Here is a 22,356-nt window from a genome sequence, read left to right as displayed (position 1 = left end):
AAGCTCCTAATCAAAATTCCATTTTTATAAATTCCTTTTTCATATCCATACACCATAAAGGTGTATGGATATGAAACTATGGCACACTTTTAAAATAAGTTTCTATCACAGAAAGTCTAGAGCAGGGCTTTTCAACCAGTGGTACGGGTACCACCTGTGGTACATTGGCACCTGGCAGGTGGTACACAACCATCCTAGAAAAGTGGTAGTGGGGGAGAGGAATGAGCTGAACCAGTGGCAGCATTGCATAAGCCTGAGCAAGAGATGGCTGGAGCTGCAGGGCTATCAGTACCGCTTTCCAGCTGATCGGCGCTTCATCAGGGCTGTCAGGGCTCAGTGGAAGTGCCAGGATCAGCGCCAGGCTCCAGCTGGAGCTCGGTGCTGATCCTGGCATTTCTGCTGAGCCCAGAACAAGTGCCAATCAGCTGGAATGTTGTAGCATCTCCAGGGTCTTGTGATTTACATTCAGATGCTTGGCAACTGATTCATATTTATGACGGTTACAGTGTTCCAGGGTCATATGACGTGACCAAAACCTGCTGCAACCACCCAGCAGACAGGGAGAATAAAAACCAAACACCCCCCACCCCACCCCCGCTGCCAATCCTCAACAGAAATGCTCACAACAATGAAAACCTTGGACAGGAGGAAGAGTGCAGCCGGGCACTGTCTTGCTCGGCTGTGGTTTGGGGGGCAATTTTTTCAGTGCCATTGTAACTTTGAACAGTCACTAAGTGAACTGTTGTAAGTCGAGGACTACCTGTACTTTATCACTTTTTTCTTTTTTTTTTGTTATCAAGTTTTTGACACTTTGCTAGGTGACTGGTGGTACTCAGATGTTGCCATATCCTAAAAGTGGTACAATGCGTGAAAAGGTTGAAAAGCCCTGGTGTAGAGTTCTTCCCTCAAATATTGTATGGGCAATATGGGCCATGTTTTCATTGCATTATTCATCCTCTTGGAGCACACAAGAAATAAATTAATCCCATTCAACAACCAAAATAGCTGGAGAATAAACAAGCATTGGAATAGTCCATTTAAAAAAAAATAACTTGGGAAAATTGAAAGAAAATGCATAACACCCATTAGAGATTTAGCAGGCATTTTACTTGATAGTCCTTTGAAAAGCAGAAAAAAGCACTTTTGCATTCCACCCAAAGCTACCAGCTTTCAGTACATTTCTGCAGCCAATCTTCCTATGTACAATTTTTATACCAACCCCACTATTGTGTGTATGTCAGAAAGACAAAATGTTTTCTTTACTGTTCTTTTTAAATATAGAATATCCTCAAAAATAACTTCCTCAGGTCCACATGTAGAAGAGTTTGGCACATATAAATGTTGTGAAAATACTAAGTATGAGATAACTTCCATTGTTCATTTGTCACATTCAGTTCATCTACATATGAAATGCTGAATCATGCCCAAATCCAGTACTGTAGTTAAGTTCAAATTTTAGGGGGAAATTCCAATTTCCTAAGTACCTTGATTCATTAATCTAAGGTTAAGACTGAACAAACTGCTTTAAAAAACAATCAAGTGCTTTTACTTAATTTGACTCCATGTTGCAAGGGGAAAGGAATGAAAACTCATGATCCAGAAGCTCTTTGTACCCAATGGCAACAGGGAATTACAACAAGGCATTATTACTACATGTCACATAATAGTGAGTCTTCAAGATACTGTTAACATTGCCAGCTATATAAAAGATGGTAATTCTAAATGGATATGCAAGATGAACCAAAACTAAAGGCTCAACCACTACAAGTCAAGAAAAAAAAATCTGCAAGATTGATAATTCCTAATCTATACTTGACAAAATCATCAAATCTCAATGTGGCACATAGTCTTGCTTATCAGACACAAGGCAATGGTAACAGCAAAGGCAAAAATTATCCAAGGATTGTCAGTCATCCTTATAGCACTCTCATTAAGCTTTTTCTTATAGATTTTATTTCACGTTTATTTTATGCATCTTTGGACCTTTAACAACAATGCAAAGTATAAGCTTCAAAATAAGTTTACTTACTCCCCCTTGGAAACAATAAAAATAAGCTCCAAGCATCATTCTGTGCAATAAAAACAAAAAAAATCAAAGCAACGAAGCTGTAACAAGAGGAGACAGGTTGAAATGAAAAAACTTGAGAGTGAGAAAGAAGGGGAGAAAAAATAAGTAATGCTAAAAATGAGCCTTAGCAGCCACAGCAATGAAAATGTTCCATCTCTCGCTCCCATCTTTCCCCACAGTACAAGTACCAACGATTGCAAGAAAATAGAAACGGCAGAGGTGAGAAATGGATAACGAAAGTTTAAAGGGTATTTATGCTAATAAATATTTTGAACACGGACATAAAGGAAAACCCAAAACCTCCCGTTATTTTAAGTCTTAGGGACTCCTAATACAGAGTCACGCACGAACGCCCTTTTTGTCCCAAGGGAATCTGGAGGGGAAGTAATTATTTACTCCAAGCCAGGGTTAGGCTATTTGAGCCAGGCAAGCACTAGACGCCGTCGCAGCGATTTTTCATTAAAGAAAAAAGAAAAAAATAACTGTACTTCGGCCGGCTCGGGTAGACCCCGCAGTCCTTCTGCAGAAAACGGCCGTTCCCCGAGCGAAGGCAAGGAGCTGCGGCTCGGCTCACCAATTCCTAGGATTACCCCGAATGGTCCCAATTCGGCGCGGAGAGGTCGGCTCCCCTCGCAATCCCCCTTCCCTCGGCGCTCTGACTTCCCGTGGCTCGTCGGCCTGAGCACCGGGTCCGACTACTAAAGGCCACTTCCCCGCTTCTCGGCGGCGCTCGTGTGCCGGCGACCGCAGGACCCTCCTCCTCCTGTCTCTCCTTTCCCCCCCACCCCTCCAAACTTCTCCCTCAGCTTCAAAATTGCGACACCTCCCCACCCCTCAAATAGAACCGAATGCTGAGGACAGAAACAGCGTATAAAACGCCCGCGCCTGCGCACTAGCCCTGGCTCCGACCACGCCCTCGACCCCCAACACGTGAAGGCCACCAATAGGATTAGTAGGCGGTTTGTAGCTGATTAGCTGTAACTACGCTGACCTTCCCCAATCAGGCGTATTCCTAGACCCTGCTTAAGTTGCTAGTGCTTTGATTTGGCAGTGCTTTTCTGCTATGAATATTTACTTCATTTAAGCCTCAAGTTAATTTCTGGACACTGATAAAGGACGTAGAATACAATTTATGAGGGCTTTGATCGGGCATGAGATGCTTTCCCCCCCCCCCCCCCCAAGTGTTAAAGAAGAAGGCTCTAGCTGCCTATTTAACTACTACTGGCTCTGTTCCTACAACAGGCCAAACCATGTTTTGCTCTATTAGCTAGGTTTGCGCAGCATATTAAATCATAGGCTATCATATTGATTTAGTTAGTGCAAGACACATCCGTCAAAAAGTCAACCACGTTTAGTTTATTTAAAAAAACAAAGCTATGTTGGTGAAAATATAACTTTGTATTTTTGACTTTAATACTTGCACACAACAAATGGATGCAGTTTTTGCTCCACTGAGCTTCAGAAAGGGACATAAATCAAGCTCAATAAAGGGGAGAATTAATGGGTGAAAACACTACAAACCTTTCTGTGCTTTTTTTAATGAATGCGATAAAGTTTGTGGTTCAATTTTAGTGAGTTTGCCCTATACGCTTATGTGTAAAGTTGTAAAGATTCTGATACTACCACATGGCAATATTAACTATCAACAACACTTAGGACACTCCTACACCTTGGGCAGTAGTTTGAATCTTAACTTTATCTGAAATCAACACTTGGCAACTAGCATGTATTCATGATGGTTGCAGCGTCCCAAAGTTTTTTGAGCTCTATTTGCAACTTTCTCTGCTGATTTCCAATAAGCAAAGTCAATGGGGAATCTGGATTCACTTAATGCCCACGTGATTCATTTAACAACTGCAGTGACTTGCTTAACAACCCTTGCAAAAAGGTCATAAAATCAGGTAAAACTTGCTTAGCAACCAAAAAAGGTGAGCCCACAAAAAAAGGTGCCAGACTTTGAACTACCATGTTAGCAATGGACAGTCCTGAATAGGATTCACACCTCACACAGCATCTGCCAGGACTCTCTGTATAAATGGGGCATAATATTCTCCCCTCAGTGTGACTACAGGGTCCCACATCAAACTGTATATATCATGACCGGCTGTAAGATGAGGGCATATACCTGTCCAGTATCTGATTTTTTTTTAATATAAACGATGGTGCACTTCAATGGTTAGATGACCTAGACATTGGAATTTGAACATAGATCTTTTAAACATTTATATTTTATTGTGCTTTACTAATGTAGGTGAAATGTTAATATATATTGCTAGTCCATGTATGATATACCATATGCTAAATAAATAAATAAGCAACTGAAAATCTGGTCCTAATTCTGGTTGTAAGTCAAGGATTCCCTGTACAGTAGTCTGATTACCGGGAATTTCAGACCTATTGGCTGGAGCTGAGTTTAGATCTCACTACATTCTGAGAGCTTCATCAGAATAGGAAAAAGTCCTGTCTCCTCCCATGAGCATTTAGGGAGAAGTTGTTTGAGGATCCCAGAAACCCTCTGAGGAACCTGTGCTCTGTCTTTACTTGCCAGGCTCTTTTCTCTTATTGGGAAAAGCAAGAGGACAAAGCATTACAGGGATGTTTGAAAGATTTGGTGGGAGAGTTTGATCTTTTTTTTTTTTTGTAAAAGTTTTTATTTTCAATTTTACAATACATAACAATCTTACAAATACTTCAGATAAAAAATAAAACAAATTGATACACACCACATTCGGTCTTGCCTGCCCATTTCCCCCCAAACCGCATCCCACCTCACACCAACTTACTTCTTTCCCTCTTTTTCTTCACTCACCCCTTCTCCTCCTTTACCTCCACCTTCCTACTTACTTCTCACCTTTTTCTTCTCCCTCTTGATGTGGTCCAGGGGAAATGCCCGAGCAGTTCCTCTCTCAAAATTAAAACATTAATATTATATACAATAAGACTATTTCTACTTTATCTGAACTACTTAAACTTCAACCCACCAAATTCCACCAAATCATAATCCAGAAGGCTTTAATAACTTTACAAGTCCACCAAACATGAAAATAGGTTGCATCCAAGCAACCACATCTCCAACATTTAGGTTGCAGGTTCGGGTACATATAGGACAGTTTTTTAGGATCCAGATTCCATCTATAAAACATTTTATAAAAATTTTCCCTCAAATTCTGGGGTGGGAGAGTTTGATCTTAAGATTCCCCAACTCTACTGCAGCCAAAATAAAAAATCCCATCAGTGCTGAGGACCAGAAGCCCAATACAGGTAAGTCCTTGAATTACAGCCATTCATTTAATAACCATTCAAAGTTAAAACAGCACCAAAAAAGTGACTTATGACCATTTTTCACACTTATAACCGTTGCAGCATCCCTGTGGTCATGTGATCAAAATCTGGTCGTGTGGCAAGTGCTGTATATTTAAGATGGTTGCAGTGTCCTGGAATCATGTGATCACCTTTTATGACCTTCTGAAAAGCAAAGTCAATGGGGAAGCCAGATTCACTTAACAACCATGTTACCAATTTAACAACTGCAGTGATTCACTTAACAATTGTGGCAAGAAAGATCGTAAAATGGAGCACAACTCACTTTATAACTGATTTGCTTAGCAACAGAAATTTTGGGCTCAGTTGTGGTTGTAAAGTTGAGGACTACCTATAATGAAACTGCGTTAGCCAGATTTATGAGTTGAATTATGTGTCTGCCTTTGAATCAGTCTGTTCCTTCAGTTTTCTTGACAGAATTTCAGAAATGATTGGTCATTGTTGCCTTCCGGATGGAATAGTTAAAAGCCACTTTTTTGCAGCAGTAAAAGAATCCATGGTTGTTAAGTGAACATCATGATAGTTAAGCAAACCAATGATTCTCTAGGGACGCGGTTTTGCTAAAAACTGGAAGTAAATGGTGTTTTCAGCAAAACCATTATAAAACATGGTCGCATGACTGAAGGACACTGCAAATGGCCGTAAATGCAGCCCAGCTGTCAATCGGGGGCTGTGCATTGGAATTCCAAATCTGGATTGTAACTATCCTCCCCCAGTAGGTCTGTCAGTACCTGGATCAGTTACTAAGTGACTAGTCATAAGTCAAGAGCTATCTATAGTTGAAGTCATGTAAACAAGTGGCTTCCAATCTTTTGGGTGCCAGGGACTGGTTCTGTAGACCAGGGGAGCATGGTTTTGCGCATTGCCTGGATCCCATGTATGTGTGGCTGGGGCTTTGCTCGCTTGCGCAGCCCTGTTCCTGGCAGGCCATGGAATGGTGCCGGTCCACAGCCCAAGAGTTAGGGATCTCTGACATAAAGAAAAGGAGCTAGAGTGCTGGGATCAGAAAGTTGATCTTTTTAGCATGCCTAGAGGTGGACAGCTTAGATCAGTGGTGGTGAACCTATGGCACAGGTGCCAGAAGTGGCACTTGGAGCCCTCTCTGTGGGCACACGTGCCATTGCCCTAGCCTTGCCTCCCCCGTGACCCCCTCCTCACCAGCAGACCCCTGGAGGAGAGTCGCCCCCGAGCATGGCCCACACGGAGCAGTGCAGCCTAGGACATGGCAGCCAGGCAGCGTAGACAAGACTCTGCCCTCACATCCCATCACGCAGTTGATGCTGCAGGGCACGGGCAGAGGGTATGGCTGCCCTAGTGCTGCTGGACTGCCTGGGCGATCTGTGGCGGGCCCTGGAGGTGCTGAGTGGTCCTGTGGGCAGGCAGGTCAGGGGATGGGGGGGCAGAGCGGGAGTGGGGCAGGGGGGTGGAGCAGGGGCCAGGCCAATTTTTGGGCACTCAGTCTCTAAAAGGTTCGCCATCACAGGCTTATATAATGAAGTGCACTCCCATAAAAAGATACATGAAATCTATCTAGCAATACTTGAAATCTATCTTGTGATTAACTAATAAGAACTAAAGTTATAACATTTCCTTGCCTGAAGCTTTATTAAGATGCTGGCAAATTATAAATTGGTATGCTTGATTTGTGGCATTTGCTCTAAGTGCACCATTTTTGCCTATACAGAATTGTTATGTCCCGAGCCTTGCAAACGGCTCGGGCGTTTGCAGGCAGTCCCGGGCAGGTGCAAAGCTGCCCGGGACCAGACAGGCTGTCGCCAGCGCCGTGCGCATGCGCGGGTGCTGGCGCGGGAAAAGTAACCCATGTACCCGGGAGTTGCCTATATAAGAGGCTGCGAGGCGTTTGGGCGAGGCTGAAGCCATCTTCCTGTAAGCTGAACGCTGAATAAATGAAACTGAGAACTCCAGCTGCGTCTCGTGTCTGTTTTCCCGCCACGGACTCACCACTGGCGACGAAGGTGGGATGCCTTGCACTACCTGGAAAGGAAGAAGTGTAAGCTTACCCAAGGAGTCCTGAGCGGCGAAAGAGGAACGGCGTCGACTCGGCAGCTGCCCGGCAATCCGGTGCGCATTCGGGGGTAGGCTGGCTGATAGACCCGTCTCCTGAAGATCCGAAGATGGCGAAAATCAGAAGGCTTTCGGAATTCGACGTCTCACATCCAGAGCGGTGGGAGTCCTATGTATCCAGAATGGAGAACTACTTCAAGGCAAACCAAGTGAGGGAAGATAGCTTGAAGGCGGCCACCCTGCTTTGCGTTTGCGGCCAAGACGCCTTCAAAATCGCAGAAAACCTTGCAGCACCTGTCCCAGTAGAGTCTGTAAGCTATGCAGACCTGAAGAAGCTGCTGAAGGAGCACTTCAACCCCAAGGTGTCCGTTATCTCATGGCGCCACATCTTCGAACAGAGGGATCAACGGTCCGGTGAGTCAGCCAAGGAATACATCGCCGCGTTACGGAAGGCCGCCAAGCCCTGCGAGTTCAAGGACCTCGAGGAACGACTGAGGGACCGATTCGTGTGCAGTTTAAGGCATCGAGAGCTACAAAAGAGACTTTTCACAAAGGAAGAATTATCCTTCCAAGACGCCTTAAGGGAAGTCACCGCAGAAGAAGCAGCAGGCGGCGCCGTCAAAAACATGCGGCCGATCAGAAACAGTGCAGAGGGTGCGTCCGTGCACCAGGAAGACGTCCGACGAAACTCCGAGGAGGATCCGGACGAGGAAGTCGCCCGTCTACACCCCGCGAAGGAAGAGAACCAGAAGGGAAGCTCTTCGGCTCCGCTCAAGTGCATCGGCTGTGGAGGTCGCCACAGGAGAACCGACTGCAAGTTCCGCTCCGCTACCTGCCGGGCATGCGGTAAACAAGGGCACATTGCAGCTGTGTGCCTGGGCCGACGAAAGGCACAACCCCAAGAAGAACGCCTGAAGGGTACCAGATTCCCCAGCCAGAATAGGGTAGGTTTTTGCGCTTCGCGAAGAAGCATCTGTAGAACAGGCACACACAAGCCCATGAAGAAAAAGCTGTCACTCAACGTGAAGCTACAAGGGGTTCCATTATCTATGGAACTAGACACAGGGTCTGCCCTGTCCATCATTTCATTGCATACATTTAGGAAGATTTGTTCCAGAAGTGGGTCTAAGGCCAAGTTAAGGCCTTCTGATATTGTATTAACAGATTTTCAGAACTCAAGAGTGTGTGTTAAGGGGGAGGCCACCCTTAACGTGCAATACAAGAGTTTTGAAGGTCCACTAGACTTATTAGTAGTAGGGGGTGAACGAACGAGTCTCATAGGACTCGATTGGTTTGAGGCCCTGGGGATACACGTCACAGGACTCAATAGCTTACAAACACTCGACCTACAGGAAGTCTGCAAAGAATTTGCAGATGTTTTCAGCCCCCAGCTGGGCACATTCAAAGGACCACCTGTGTCCTTAAAGCTAGACCCCACTGTCACTCCCATTAGGATTAAAGCAAGAAGGGTCCCTTTTGCTTTAAAAAGTAAGATTGACACTGAACTAGACAAACTAATCCAACAGGGAATCCTAGAACCTGTTGATTCCAGCCCGTGGGAGACCCCCATTGTCACGCCTCTAAAGGCAAATGGGGACATTCGCATTTGTGCTGATTACAAATGCACACTCAATAAGGCATTGCAGCAACATGCCTATCCTGTTCCTGTGGTCAGTCACATCCTGGCCTCTCTCAAGGGGGGGCGTGTTTTTGCAAAGCTTGACCTAGCTCAAGCATATCAACAGCTGCCTGTTGATGATGATGCTGCCATAGCTCAGACCATTGTGACCCACAGGGGAGCCTTTAAAGTAAAAAGGCTACAGTTTGGAGTAAATGTCGCTCCTGGGATTTTCCAAAGCGTAATGGAAAACACACTACGAGGTATACCAGGGGTCTGCCCCTACTTTGACGATGTCTTGATTGCAGGAGACTCCACACACATTCTAGCTGAAAGGCTTAGGGCTGTCCTGTTAAGATTCAGGAAATCAGGCCTCAAGCTCAGAAAAGACAAATGCCAGATTGGGGTGCATTCTACTGAATTTCTGGGATTCAAAATTGATGCTGCTGGGATTCATCCTGCTGAATCCAAACTAACTGCTATTTTAGAAGCACCCAGGCCAAAGTCTAAGGCCGAACTTCAGGCCTTCTTAGGCCTCCTGAATTTCTACAATTCTTTTCTTCCACATAAAGCTAGTGTAGCTGAGCCTCTTCACAGGCTACTAGACAAACATGCTGTGTGGCTGTGGTCACAAGCACATGAGGCTTGCTTTAAAGAAGTCAAGGCCTTGCTCACTTCTAACAGTGTTCTTGCACATTTCAACGAGTCTCTCCTGTGTGCATCGCTTGTGATGCGTCCCCCTACGGGGTTGGAGCTGTCCTGAGTCACCTCAGGTCTGATGGAACTCAGGTTCCTATTGCATACTACTCCAGAACACTGTCTTCTGCCGAGCGCAACTACGCTCAGATAGACAGGGAGGCTCTGGCTGTTGTTGCTGGAATTAAAAAATTCCACGATTTTCTATATGGCAGGCATTTCACGGTCTTCACTGACCATAAGCCTCTGCTGGGACTGTTTACCACACGTAAGCAGACTCCCCACATCATTTCCCCTAGAATGCTTAGGTGGTCTATTTTCTTGTCTGCATATGATTTTTCATTACTCCAAGCCTGGGAAAGAAATGGGCCATGCTGATGGCCTCAGTAGATTGCCTCTGCCAGTAGTAGAAGCTGACCCCGCGCCAGCTGTCAACATTCTATCAATCCAAGCCTTGCCCGAGCTCCCTCTTAGTGCCAGGGATGTTACCGCTGAAACGGGTACAGATCACACACTTTCACGTGTCCGCTCCTGGGTCCTGTCCGGGTGGCCTGAGCACTGCCCTAGTCCTGAGTTTCAGAGTTTCTGGTCCAAAAGAAACGAACTGTCCCTTTCTCAGGGTTGTCTGCTTTGGGGAAACAGAGTTGTCATTCCCACCTCAATGAGGACTAGGGTCTTAGAATCCCTCCACGAGGGTCATCCTGGCATTGTTCGTATGAAGGCTCTTGCACACAGCCACTTGTGGTGGCCTGCTTTAGATAAAGATATTGAGGCTAAGGTACACGCATGCCACCTGTGCCAACGATCTCGCCCAGAGATGCCCCAAGCTCCTGTGCATAGATGGGAGGAAACACAGTCCCCATGGTCTAGGGTGCACATTGACTACGCTGGGCCCTTTCAGGGCCAGTTCTTCTTGGTCCTTGTTGACAGCCATTCAAAATGGCTTGAGGTTGTGCCTGTCTCATCCACCACCACTGCAAAGACTATTCAGGTACTGAGGGGGATTTTTGCTGCACACGGGCTGCCAGATGTCATTGTGTCCGACAACGGCCCTCAATTCACCTCCTCCGAATTCCAAGCTTTCTTACAGGCAAACCTGATTCGTCATGCCACGTCTGCGCCTTTTCACCCGTCCACCAACGGTATGGCTGAACGCATGGTGCGCATCGCAAAGGACGCCTTGAAGAGACTCACCTACGGGGACTGGCATCACAGGTTGGCTGACTTTCTCCTTTCTTATCGCACCACACCGTCCACTTCTACAGGGAGAAGTCCAGCTGAACTTCGTTGGGGGCGCCAACTTACTACTAGACTTGACCGGTTGCATCCGGACAGACTGCCTTCATCTACCTCACATCCTAGGGCACCTAGACAACTACTTGTGGGTGCCCCGGTTTGGGCTCGCAATTACGGGCCTGGTCATACATGGGTCCCCGCTTCTGTGTCCAGGATCACAGGTCCTCTCTCCTACGAGGTTGCCCTGGACAACGGTCGTGTCCTGCGTCGGCACATCGACCAACTTCGCTCTAGGCGAGACTTTTCTGCTGAGACTCCTGGGTCTTTTCCAGGGGGGGAGGGGGACCCTTTGGAGCAAAGGGAAGGGCAAGAGCTACTGCCCATCTCCACTGAGGGAGCCACAAACGGCTCGTCCCAAGGTTCTGCAATTGCTCCGAAAAGAAAGTCATGGAGCTTATCCACACAACAGGCACTCACGCCTACTCCAGCCAGGGAGTCACCCCGGGGGCATACTCACTTCCACACACATCACACAGCACTCCAGCAACGGAGGATACCCGGGGGCATCCCAACAAATCATTCCCCGCAAGAGAGCTGGCACACAATTCCCAAGGTTGGCCTGACCTTACCCCAAATCCTACAGGGGGTCAAACATACACAGAGCTAGTCGAGGAACCAAGTCCCGACTACAACAACCCTAGCACAAATCAGGGAACACCTGAGTTTTGGGAAAGTACAGAAACCCACACGAGCCCGAACACAGAATGGGGTTCAGGGAATGGACAGCCTCCTGACAGGTCTTGGACTGACCTAGGAGGTTCTACAGAGACGCCCAGCAGCGGCTATCACTTCAAGGGGCCTGAGGGTCTACAGCTAGGTAGGTCAACCAGGTCACAAAGTAACAGAAGCCCTGGCCTGACGAGCCCGGTGGGCAAGCAAGCAGGCCAGGCATCGGGGCACAGTCCTTGGAAGACACCAGGGCACAATAGAGAGAACAGGCTCACGCCTCCCTCCAGTCAGGGGACTTATGCCAGTAACCCAGAGCTAAGAAGGTCACAGAGAGCAAAGAAATCTCCTAAGTATCTAGAAGATTACATAACATTGCTGGCAAGGCAAAAGCCAGTAATCAGTGGGAGCACTGGGGAGCAAAATGTCATATAAAATAAATGTTGTATGTTGGTAGTAGTTTTAGCCCGGGGGAAAGGGGTGTTATGTCCCGAGCCTTGCAAACGGCTCGGGCGTTTGCAGGCAGTCCCGGGCAGGTGCAAAGCTGCCCGGGACCAGACAGGCTGTCGCCAGCGCCGTGCGCATGCGCGGGTGCTGGCGCGGGAAAAGTAACCCATTTACCCGGGAGTTGCCTATATAAGAGGCTGCGAGGCGTTTGGGCGAGGCTGAAGCCATCTTCCTGTAAGCTGAACGCTGAATAAATGAAACTGAGAACTCCAGCTGCTTCTCGTGTCTGTTTTCCCGCCACGGACTCAACAAGAATAAAAAGGGATTTTCACTACTTCTGGATGTTTCATTGGCTGTTCACACCAAGTGAATCAACACAGTGTTTGACTGGGCCAACATTCCTAGAGCTAAGAGAAAAAGGGACTGGCCAATCACCCTGGTGGCTTTGTGCCAAAGCCGAACAAGAATCTTAGTCTCCCAGTTTGCAGCTTGAGGTTGTTCAACATTACACCAAACTGGCTGCTGTAAGAGTTATGTGCTCATTTGTTTTTAATTTTGGTACCAACCTTTACGAAACTGTTAAAGCAGTTTGCAATATTGTAAAAAAAAAAAACCCTGAATGTATTAAAATAATGATTAATTTAAGGTTCTGGCCTAGAAGCCAAGATACTGTTAATTCTAGTCAAACCTTAGGCATGAAAGCCAGCTGGATGACCTTGGATCACTCACTCTCAGCCCAAGATTGATTTCCCCCCCACAGGGTTGCTATTTTGGGGGAAATAGGAGGAGGAAGGAATATTAAGTATATCCCTTGCCTTGAGTTATTTATGAAAAATAACAAATATGGGATAAAAAATAAGGAAGGAAGGAAAGAAGGAAGGAAGCCTATCAAAACAATGCCTCTTCAAAACGGTTCTCGCTTAGTCTAGTATGTGACTGCAGCAGTGAATCAATTATAACAAATTATCCTGCCATTGGCTATACTATAGTATAATTAAACGGGTGTTCCTCATTAAATGTATTTGTTCAGTTACACATATATGTAAACTGTGCTAGACTGATAACAATCATTCACCTACAATAACTTTGCTAGAACTCATAGAGTCACAGAATATGCGAAGTACCTATATTCGGACAAAACAGTCTCCGAGTGTTCTTTATTTGAAAAGTCGTAAACAGGCTGATATTTTCCAGCTATTCGAGACATTATTTTCTTTCAGAATGCCCCATCCACGTCTTATGTATCTTACCTTGGAGAGTCACCCCTTTTCCTTCCTGGTTACGTTGAAGAAATTGCAATGTTTCTTAGTTAGTAAGTGCAGCGGCAGCATAGGAAATTCAACTACTACAAAATCGAAACCGTAGCTAAATTAAAGGAATTGAAAGTGAAAGGCAGAAATATAGTAGAAAAATACGGAGGAAGAATCTTGTGAAATACAGTGACCTCTAGCTGTGGAACCTGCATACAGTACAGTCATGATTTTATGGTATTGAATTATTATGTTCTATTTGTATACTGTAAATCGATTTATATAGGTAGTCCTTGACTTACAACAGATCGTTTAGTGACTGAAGTTACAATGGCACTTTTCAATCATTTATGACCATTTTTCATACTTACCACTATTGCAGCATCCCCATGGTCACATGATCAAACTTCAGCCGCCTGACAACTGGCTCATATTTATGATGATTGCAGTATCCTGGGGTCATGTGATCACCTTTTGCAACCCTCTGACATACAAAGTCAATGAAAAAGCCAGATTCAGTTAACAACTAACTCTATTGTGGTTGTAAGTCAAGGACTACCGATATATGGTGATCAGATGTAGACGCTGTTGCTTACGGCAAGAAAAAAAAAGATTCCTAGAAAGTAGAGGTTACCAGAAATAGACTGAGCATTGAATGAGTTAACTGGCTACAGATAGTACTTGATTTATTTCCTTAATTTTGGTTCTAAGTTATGATGATTGTAAAGCAGATCAGCAGATGTGACTGCACCTGATTTTACAATGTTTTTTACGGCAGTCATTAAGTGAATGCAGCGGTAGTTACGTGGACCCATTGTTTGCTAAGGGAATTGTTCCCGTAAACTAGAAATAAATGTCAGTTTTCATTAAAAAGTTGTTAATCAAAGTCATGTAACCATGGGATGCTGTGAATAGCCATAAATGTGGGCTGTCTGAGGAGCACTCAAAATGCAGTTCACATGACTGTGGGGGGAGGTGGGCAGATATTGGAACTTTGAATCCCAGTCACAAGTCTCTTTTGGGGGGAGGTTCTGTCAGGAATTCAAGTGGTCACTGAGAGAGCAGTTGTAAGTCGAGGACTATCTGTATTCAAGGATGTGAGGCTGTGTCCAGGCACAAATATTTTTCAAAGTTCCTGTCTTTCCGTTTCTGCTTTCTGCTTTCATTGTTGTTTCATTATTTGCTATTTTACCAATTCATGAAAAATCAATGAAATCTTCATTCATAGTTTAGGCAAAGCATGTTATTTATCCTTCTAATTTTTGTCTTGCCAACTGCAAGGTATTATCTCCCTCTCCCTGGTTTGCAGAACTAATAAGCAAGCTCACCATTCCTGCAAGCACAATGTGTTTTCTTTTATAATTGAGGTTAGAAAGTTCTGGAACTCAAAAGAAACATGTATGAATTTGCATGGCATTTTTTTCTGGCATGATTTTGAATAGTGCATGAATTGGGGCAGCTCAAACTCTTGCCAGACTTTGGAAAAGCCCACATTAGTTTTTCTACCAGTTCATGTCATGCAGTTTTAATTTAACACATTGCACCAAAAATACCCAAACATTCTGGAATTCCAGAACAAGAAACAACAGCAACAAAAAACAAAGCTGAGCATAGCATAACTTGCTGGATTGTTGGGTGAAACACTATGGGACAGACTGAGCAAAGCAAAATAATATTGGTTGCTCATAGCAACCACCTCACCAAAACAAGATGAATTCTGTCCAGCTTGACATTGACATTTAATTCTGTATATTCTGAATGTATATGGAAAACAAACATCCAAAAGACAGCAGAAAAAAGGTAAAACATGGATTGTTCACTAAATAAAAAAATGAGACATATTAAATTTGGGCAATTATTAGTACTAATTGTTACATGCAACTAGCAATTTGTATTTTACTCCCTTCCATCTGAATGGAGACTGGGGAGAATTCCACATGGCACCATTTTCACTATTTCTCCCCTCCCCCTCCGCCCATCCCATACACACCAATTTGAAGCTGACCTTTGACCATCTGCATTTCTGCTGCCTCAAAATGGTGAAAACGTGCATGGAATCTAATGAGCCAATCTCTTCTCCTTAACAGAATAACAGAACTGGAAGGGACCTTGGTGGTCTTCTAGTCCAACCCCTATTCAGTCAGGAGACCCTACACCATTCCAGACAAGTGGCTGTCCAGTCTCTTCTTAAAAGCTTCCAGTGATAGAGCACCCACAACTTTTGGAGGCAAGTTGTTCCACTGATTAATTGTTCTCACTGTTGGGAAATTTCTCCTTAGTTCTAGGTTGCTTCTCTCCTTGTTTAGTTTCTATCCATTGTTTCTTGTCTTGCCTTATAGCTGAGAAAAAAAAAAGATTTAAAAGATTGAATTGAAAGAAAAATTGAATCTTATGAGCTGCCACTGCTCCTGGAAAGAACAAAATCCTATTAGCCCCATTCCATAGAAAAAAAAAAGCAGCAGTGGTCTCCTAGAGATCAAACCCCTGGCCTGTGTATTCCAGCAGTCTGTTCTCACAGCAGTTGATTATCTGCCCACTAGCCTGCCAGCAGATGGCCCTGAGAGGCAGTCACAATGCCATCAAGACTAGCAGCCGTTGATCCCTTGACTTCCATGAATTGGACCAACCCTTTTATGAAGCCAGCCAAGCTGAAAACCAGCACCACATCTGATGGCAGTGAATTCCAAAACTGAATCACCTGTTGTGTAAACAAACAAACAAACAAAGGTCTTTAATCGGTCTTGATTCTTCCAAGATTCAATTTCATTGGGTGTACCTCTGGCTCTGACATTTTGGGAAGAGGAAAATATCTTCCTCTTATCCCTTTATCTCTCTATGCCTGATTTGTGCAGTTCATTATGTCCCTTCTCATTTGCTTCCTTTCAAGACTAAAATGCACCCAATATTGCAATCTTTTCTCATAGGAAATATGTTCCAGTCTCTTGACCACCTTAGTTTCCTTCCTTTGAACCTTCTCTAATTACGTTACATCCCATTGATAGAATGGTGACCAGTGAAATTCTTCTATTAAGTTCATTTATATTGTGTGCACTTTATTTTATGTGTTGCATGTGCAATGCGTGTACAAAAAGAGGTGGGGTTATAAGAACATAGTTGTGGCCATTGTTTTTAATACTTTCCAAGCCAATCCTGTGTCAAACCTTTCAGAATGAGAAATGATCAGTTGATTCAAAATACTATATAAGATTCCTATTAAGATTTAACCTTCTACGAATCTTGCATTCTACTAAAGCAGTGGTTCTCAACCTTTTGAATGCCGCGACCCCAATCGGTTGTAAGTCGAGGACTACCCAACCGGTCATAAGTCGAGAACTTTCCCTGCCCGGGAGTGCCGCACATATGTGGTGCCGCCCCCTGCACCGGCTGAGGCGTAGCTGGCAAGGGGCAGTGATGGCGCAGGGCGACCATCGGCTGGGCCACCAGCTGGCCCAGCCCAAGGGAGGTAAGGCACCCGCCAGGCTCCATGCGCGCCAGCAACCCTCCCTGTGCCTGCTGGCCTCCCCTCTCCCACCCCTGGCCCTCTTTTACTTACATTTTTAGTAGTTGCTCAGCAGGGAGAGGTGGAAGCTTCCAGACAGCTCGCCTGCACTGCAGACAACTTGCAGCACCGTTTGCAGACTGGGGCTTTTGGTGGGCTTAGCAGGGCAGAGACAGCCTGGACAATTCCTATTGGCTTTTGAAAGCCAATAGAATTAGACTCTATTCAAGAGAGTCTATTCTATTGGCTTTCAAAAGCCAATAGAATAAAAGGGAGTAGCACAGCTAAGGAAAAGGGGAAAAAATGGCAGATTGCATTGTTTGGCGACCCCCGTGAAATGGTCATTCGACCCCAAATGGGGTCACGACCCACAGGTTGAGAACCGCTGTACTAAAGCTATACTATGTAACCAACTAAATTAAAAAATATATATCCCAGCACTTGGTGAGTGTTATTCAAGAATGTGGGAAGAATCCAGAGAAAGAAATATTTAGGGGAATATTAAAATACATTTCCCCAAAGAAATAATGGAGAAGATCTTTAAAAAGGAAGAAACGTCTACTCCCCCCCCCCAGCGAGATAACTCAGCAGAAACCAGCTTTTAGAAATGCAGATGTAATAATCCATTCAGGAAGGTTGGAGCCTTCCAGCTAAAAGCTGAAGAGATTAGGAAGAGAAAGTCCCTTAAAATCTACATACCCCACCCAAACTCTAAGGCAGGACCTAATAGGATTAACCCACCAATGCCAAAGGGGCACACTCAGACTCAGGTCACAGTACATGATACAGGAAATACAAAGCCTCAAACAGGAACAGGAAACAACCTCAAGAGCCCCAGAAGGTATAAAAACCTGCTACTCCCTGCTACATGTGGTCAGCTTTCCCAGAGCCATCTTTCTGTCTGGCTTTCCTCTTTAATAAACTACAACCTTCTTTCTAAAGCAGTCTCCATTTTGTTTATTCCCAGCTTGGACTGGACCTAGATGAAGATTTTTCTTTCAACAAGAGTGTTAGCTTGTTTTTTAAGTTGAATCTTTAGCAAGTAACATCTGCTCTACTTTACAAACATTTATTATTTATTTCATGAAAGTATTTACAGATTGCATATCCATAAAAAAAAAAACCTGGGAAACCAACATGATGTAAAACTTTTCAGAATTAAAAGAATTTAAAGTAAAATAAGATGAGATTATAGATAGGGAGACCAATATAAAACCAAAGTTTTTTTTTTTAAAGATGCTTAAAATGCATCAGGGTAAAGTTTGGGACACATCAGGGGATAAGTTATTCCATAAGACAGACAACATCAGAGGAGGGGCCTAATTCTGCATCACCCCTAAGAGATGATTTGCAGAATAAAGTACAAACTGATGAACCTGTTCCACATGTACCTGAGATTTGATATATTTTAATACATTCTTTAAGTTACCCTGGTGGTAAATTGTATACTTGTGTAAGAAAACATACCTATGTAAGAAAAATATAAATTGTATCCAGATAATTCTCTGTTATATAATATGACTGTGAAAATCTTTGCAGTGGTGCAAAGTTTCCCATCAAAGTTGTTTTGTAAGGCAACATGGCACCTCCCCTTCTAACGATCAGGAGAACATATTGCTGCATTCTGCTCTGTTTTGCAGGCCCTCGGGTATTGCTCTCATTTGGAAAAGCCAGGTTGGGCTTCTGCATCTATACAGTTCCTCTGCAGAAGCCACTATAGAAGGCTACAAGTCAAGCTGCCTTTTCCGAGAAGCTCTTTGTGGAAGCAAATCTATGTCATTATTTCACCAATCTGTTTTTTTTTTTTAAAGCATTTGTTCTACCATTGCAAGGCCAAGTTATTTGTTGCGCACTTGTCCATTGGTGAGATGAAGAATATGTTCTTCAGCTGGTTTGTCACAGAGCCTGACATTTTGGGGGGCAGAAAAAGAATATGACTGAGTCACCCAAGGACAACGGGCTTCCATGGAAGGACAAGAACTTGGATTTCTCCATTGCTAATCCAGACCTGAGAATACCATAGATAGCCAAGAAAACAAGTTAATGGATCATCAGACAAATCAAGCCAAGTTCTCACTTGAAGCACAAATGGCCAGACTCAAATTATCCTACTTAGGACGCATTATGCAAAGACCCAGCTCTCTGGAAAAGGCTAGGGAAGGTGGAAGGAAAGAGAAGGAGAGGACAAACGGCAACAAGTTGTGTGGATTCAGTTACAATGGTGATGAACACATCACTGGAAAATTTGAAAGAACGGCTTAGGGAATAGATAGTCATGGAGAAGATCTATCTGTATGGTTGTTAGAAGTCAAAAATGACTTCATGGCTCCTCCTTCTCTTTAAGCATTACAACACAATGACTGTCTTCACAAGCCTATTATATTCCGTAACATCTGTCAACTCTGCTTATGTCACTCTATCTCCACCCATGTTTGGTATTTTACAAACAATGGACTTCAAATCTAAAACTGGTACTAAAAAAACAAGTTGGGAAACAAGCCAAACAAAAATGAGTGGAGAAACAATATATGAAATTTAAATGATTTCAGTTATTGCATTGGGACTACAGGTTTCTTCCAAAAACTTAATGGAAGTAACACAGCAGTATTGCATTCTATCCTTAAAGCATCTGCCTGGTCACGCATGTTTATTAAGATCTCTTAATAGGATGGTACAAACTGTGTTCTATTTATTTTTTCAGTATGCTTTTTTCTTTCAGTCCACATTGGACTTCATTGTTAGATGCCATACCATTTCTAAGAAATAAAAGCAAACAAATATTTATATATATTAGGACTAACATTGCGTGTGTGTTCTGTTTCATTGTTAGATGCCATACAATTTCTAAGAAATAAAAGCAAACGAATATTTATATCTATTAGGACTAACATTGTGTATGCGTTCTTTTATTGACATTGCCTTTATGATTTCAAAGGCAATATGAGACATAGAAGCAAAGCAAGGACAGGTTTGGGAGAACTCTTTTCATAGCCAAAGCAAGACAATCTCTATTGTGTAAAAAGCTCAGCTGTAAAAAAAATCAATCATTTAAAACCATGACTGTGTCGAAAAGTTAAGGTTAAGTGAGTTAAACAGATGATCTTCTAGGCCAGTGGTGGTGAACCTATGGCACGCGTGCCAGAGATGGCACTCAGAGCCCTCTCTGTGGGCATGTGCACCGTCACCCCAGCCCCGCCTCCCCCCACAGCCCCCTCATCAGCAGCCCCCCAGAGACTGGCCCCCGAGCGCGGTCTGCGCAGAGCAGCATAGCCAAGGGCATGGCAGCCAGACAGCGGGGACAAGACTCTGCCCTCACGCCCTGTCACACACAGATGCTGCGGGGCATGGGCAGAGGCCTGGCCGCCATGGACTACCTGGGCAATCTGCTGTGCTGGGCTGTGGAGGAGGTGGGTGACCATGCAGGTGGGCAGAGCGCAGAGCGGAGGTGGGCGGGGTGCAGAGCAGAGGTGGGCGGGGAGGCGGGGCGGTTTTTGGGCATTTGGTCTCTAAAAGATTCACCATCACTGTTCTAGGCACTGATTTGTTCAGTGAATAGAATTTGGGTTTAAATCTTTTACTTAAAGTCCAAGTGGAAGTGGAAAGTTTCATGTCTGCCTGTCTATCTATCACGTCATTTTCATAAGGACAAAGAAAACAGTGAAATTATTGAAAAATATTCCCAAAACCACCAGCAGAAGCCTCTGCAATGCGTGAGACCAATTCCTTATTACTGATATTACTGAGATATTTCATTTACTAAATTAACTCAGCTATCCCCAGAAATGACATCTTGTCTCTGTTCTTTGCTTTCTATGCAGGTGAGCGTGCATGTACATGTAAATAAAACTTTTACGTCTATTTGTTACTCCTTGTTTTTCTCCTTTTTAAAATCAATAGACATAGTCCTCAACTTACAGTACAACAGTTCATTTAGTGACCATTTGACGTTTCTGCAGCATTGAAAAAAGGGAACTTATGACTGTTTTTCACACTTATGACTGTTGCAACATCCCCATAATCACCTGATCAAAATTCAGATGCTTGGCAAGTGACTCATATTTATGACGGAGACAGTGTCCTGGGGTCATGTGATCCCCTTTTGCAACCTTCTGACAAGCAAAGCCAATGTCATTTAACAACTTTGTTACTACTGTGATTCACTAAACAACTGTGTCAAGAATGGTCATAAAAAGGGCAACATTCCTTTAACCGTTGTCTCACTTAGCAACAGAAATTTTGTGTTCAATTGTGGTCGTAAGTTGAGGACTACCTGTACTTGTAATATTTCTAACACCATTTTCTTGAGCAGATTCTTCTCAGAGCTGCGTCCTAAGTGTTCTGTTGTTCACCCTGTTGACCCATGATTGTTTTGCAAGGTTGGCCACCAACCATATTGTGAAGTATGCAGACGATACAACAGTGGTGAGCCTCATTCAAGATGACAATGAGGGTGCTTACCGCAAAGAGGTAGAGGGTTTGGTGAACTGATGTAATAAAAACAGCCTAGTTTTAAATGTTGGAAAAACTCAAGAGATGATTGTTGATTTCAGAAAAGGCAGGCACAGAAACACTCCTTTGTGTATTGATTCACCTGCGGAGATGATTAGCAGCATCAAATTTCTGGGTGTGCAGCTAATGAGTAGGCTGGCTTGGTCGCTCAACAGTGAGATACTGGGCACAGCAGCGCCTGCATTTTCTGCGTCACATGAGAAAAGTACATCTTCCTTCCTTTGCCCTTACCACTTTCCATATAGAGATGATTGAGAGCATCCTGTGATATTGCATTAGTCTGGTTTGGAAGTATTACTGCATCAGACAGGAAGGCGATGCAGAGAGTGGTGAGGATGGCAGAAAAGATTATTGGCAGTTCATTCCCTTCTATCCAAGACATAGTATATAATTGTTGCTTGAGCAGAGTCCCCAGGATTGCCTGGGACACTACACATCCTCTTCACGACCTATTTTTCTTGTTACCTTCTGGGAGGAGGCTTTGTGGTATCCAAATGATACTGATTCAGTCACAGTTTTGTTCCATACATTATCAACCTTGTGAACTCTAAATCTTCCTCCTTCCGTTATGTTTTCAAGATGGACAGTGATTAATATTTATATGTATTTATATTTAAGGGTGTAGATATGTATGAATATAGCATGTTTATATGTGTGTTATGTATGAGTACACTTTTGAGAGCAGGCAATAGAATTTCATTTTTAATGTGTGCCAGTGTGCCCACAATAAAAAATGACAATAAAGGTTATCTAATCTAATTGTACCTATATTTCTGTATGTGATTTTCAATTCTGGTGTTACCCAGACAAATAAACCAGGAAATTACCCAAATATCAACTCAGTTATCAAGACTTTTTGAATTCTAAAACCACCTACTTTAAGCTGCTACTTAGGACATGCTACAATTGTCACATCACAGCTGTTTAATTGCAATTTTATTTGTCTAAACAAAATGTGCAG

General features: G+C 43.9%; 1 protein-coding gene across 4 annotated transcripts in view; it reads right to left on the bottom strand.

Moving 5' to 3' along the window:
• The window catches only part of TDRD7 (tudor domain containing 7), a 41,040-nt gene extending 27,527 nt beyond the window's left edge, over positions 1-13,513 (bottom strand). Inside the window, exon 1 of one of the 4 annotated variants that reach the window (XM_039333630.1) lies at positions 13,388-13,513. Coding sequence is in view for 1 of the 4 variants with exons in the window: in XM_039333629.1 (XP_039189563.1) it covers positions 2,030-2,068 (39 nt within the window). In the remaining 3 variants the exon portion in view is untranslated. Of the gene's footprint in view, positions 1-2,029; positions 2,525-2,556; positions 2,842-13,387 lie in introns of those variants that run through there. The other 3 variants (XM_039333631.1, XM_039333632.1, XM_039333629.1) reach the window with 3 other exon arrangements.
• Between the last annotated feature and the right edge of the window lie 8,843 nt (positions 13,514-22,356).

This window comes from Crotalus tigris, unplaced genomic scaffold (assembly GCF_016545835.1).
Source record: "Crotalus tigris isolate CLP2741 ecotype Arizona unplaced genomic scaffold, ASM1654583v1 scf7180000024506.7606697, whole genome shotgun sequence".
Classification (NCBI taxonomy): domain Eukaryota; kingdom Metazoa; phylum Chordata; class Lepidosauria; order Squamata; family Viperidae; genus Crotalus; species Crotalus tigris.
Note: the sequence above shows the minus strand (reverse complement) of the source record. Positions and strands in the feature narration are given on the sequence as shown.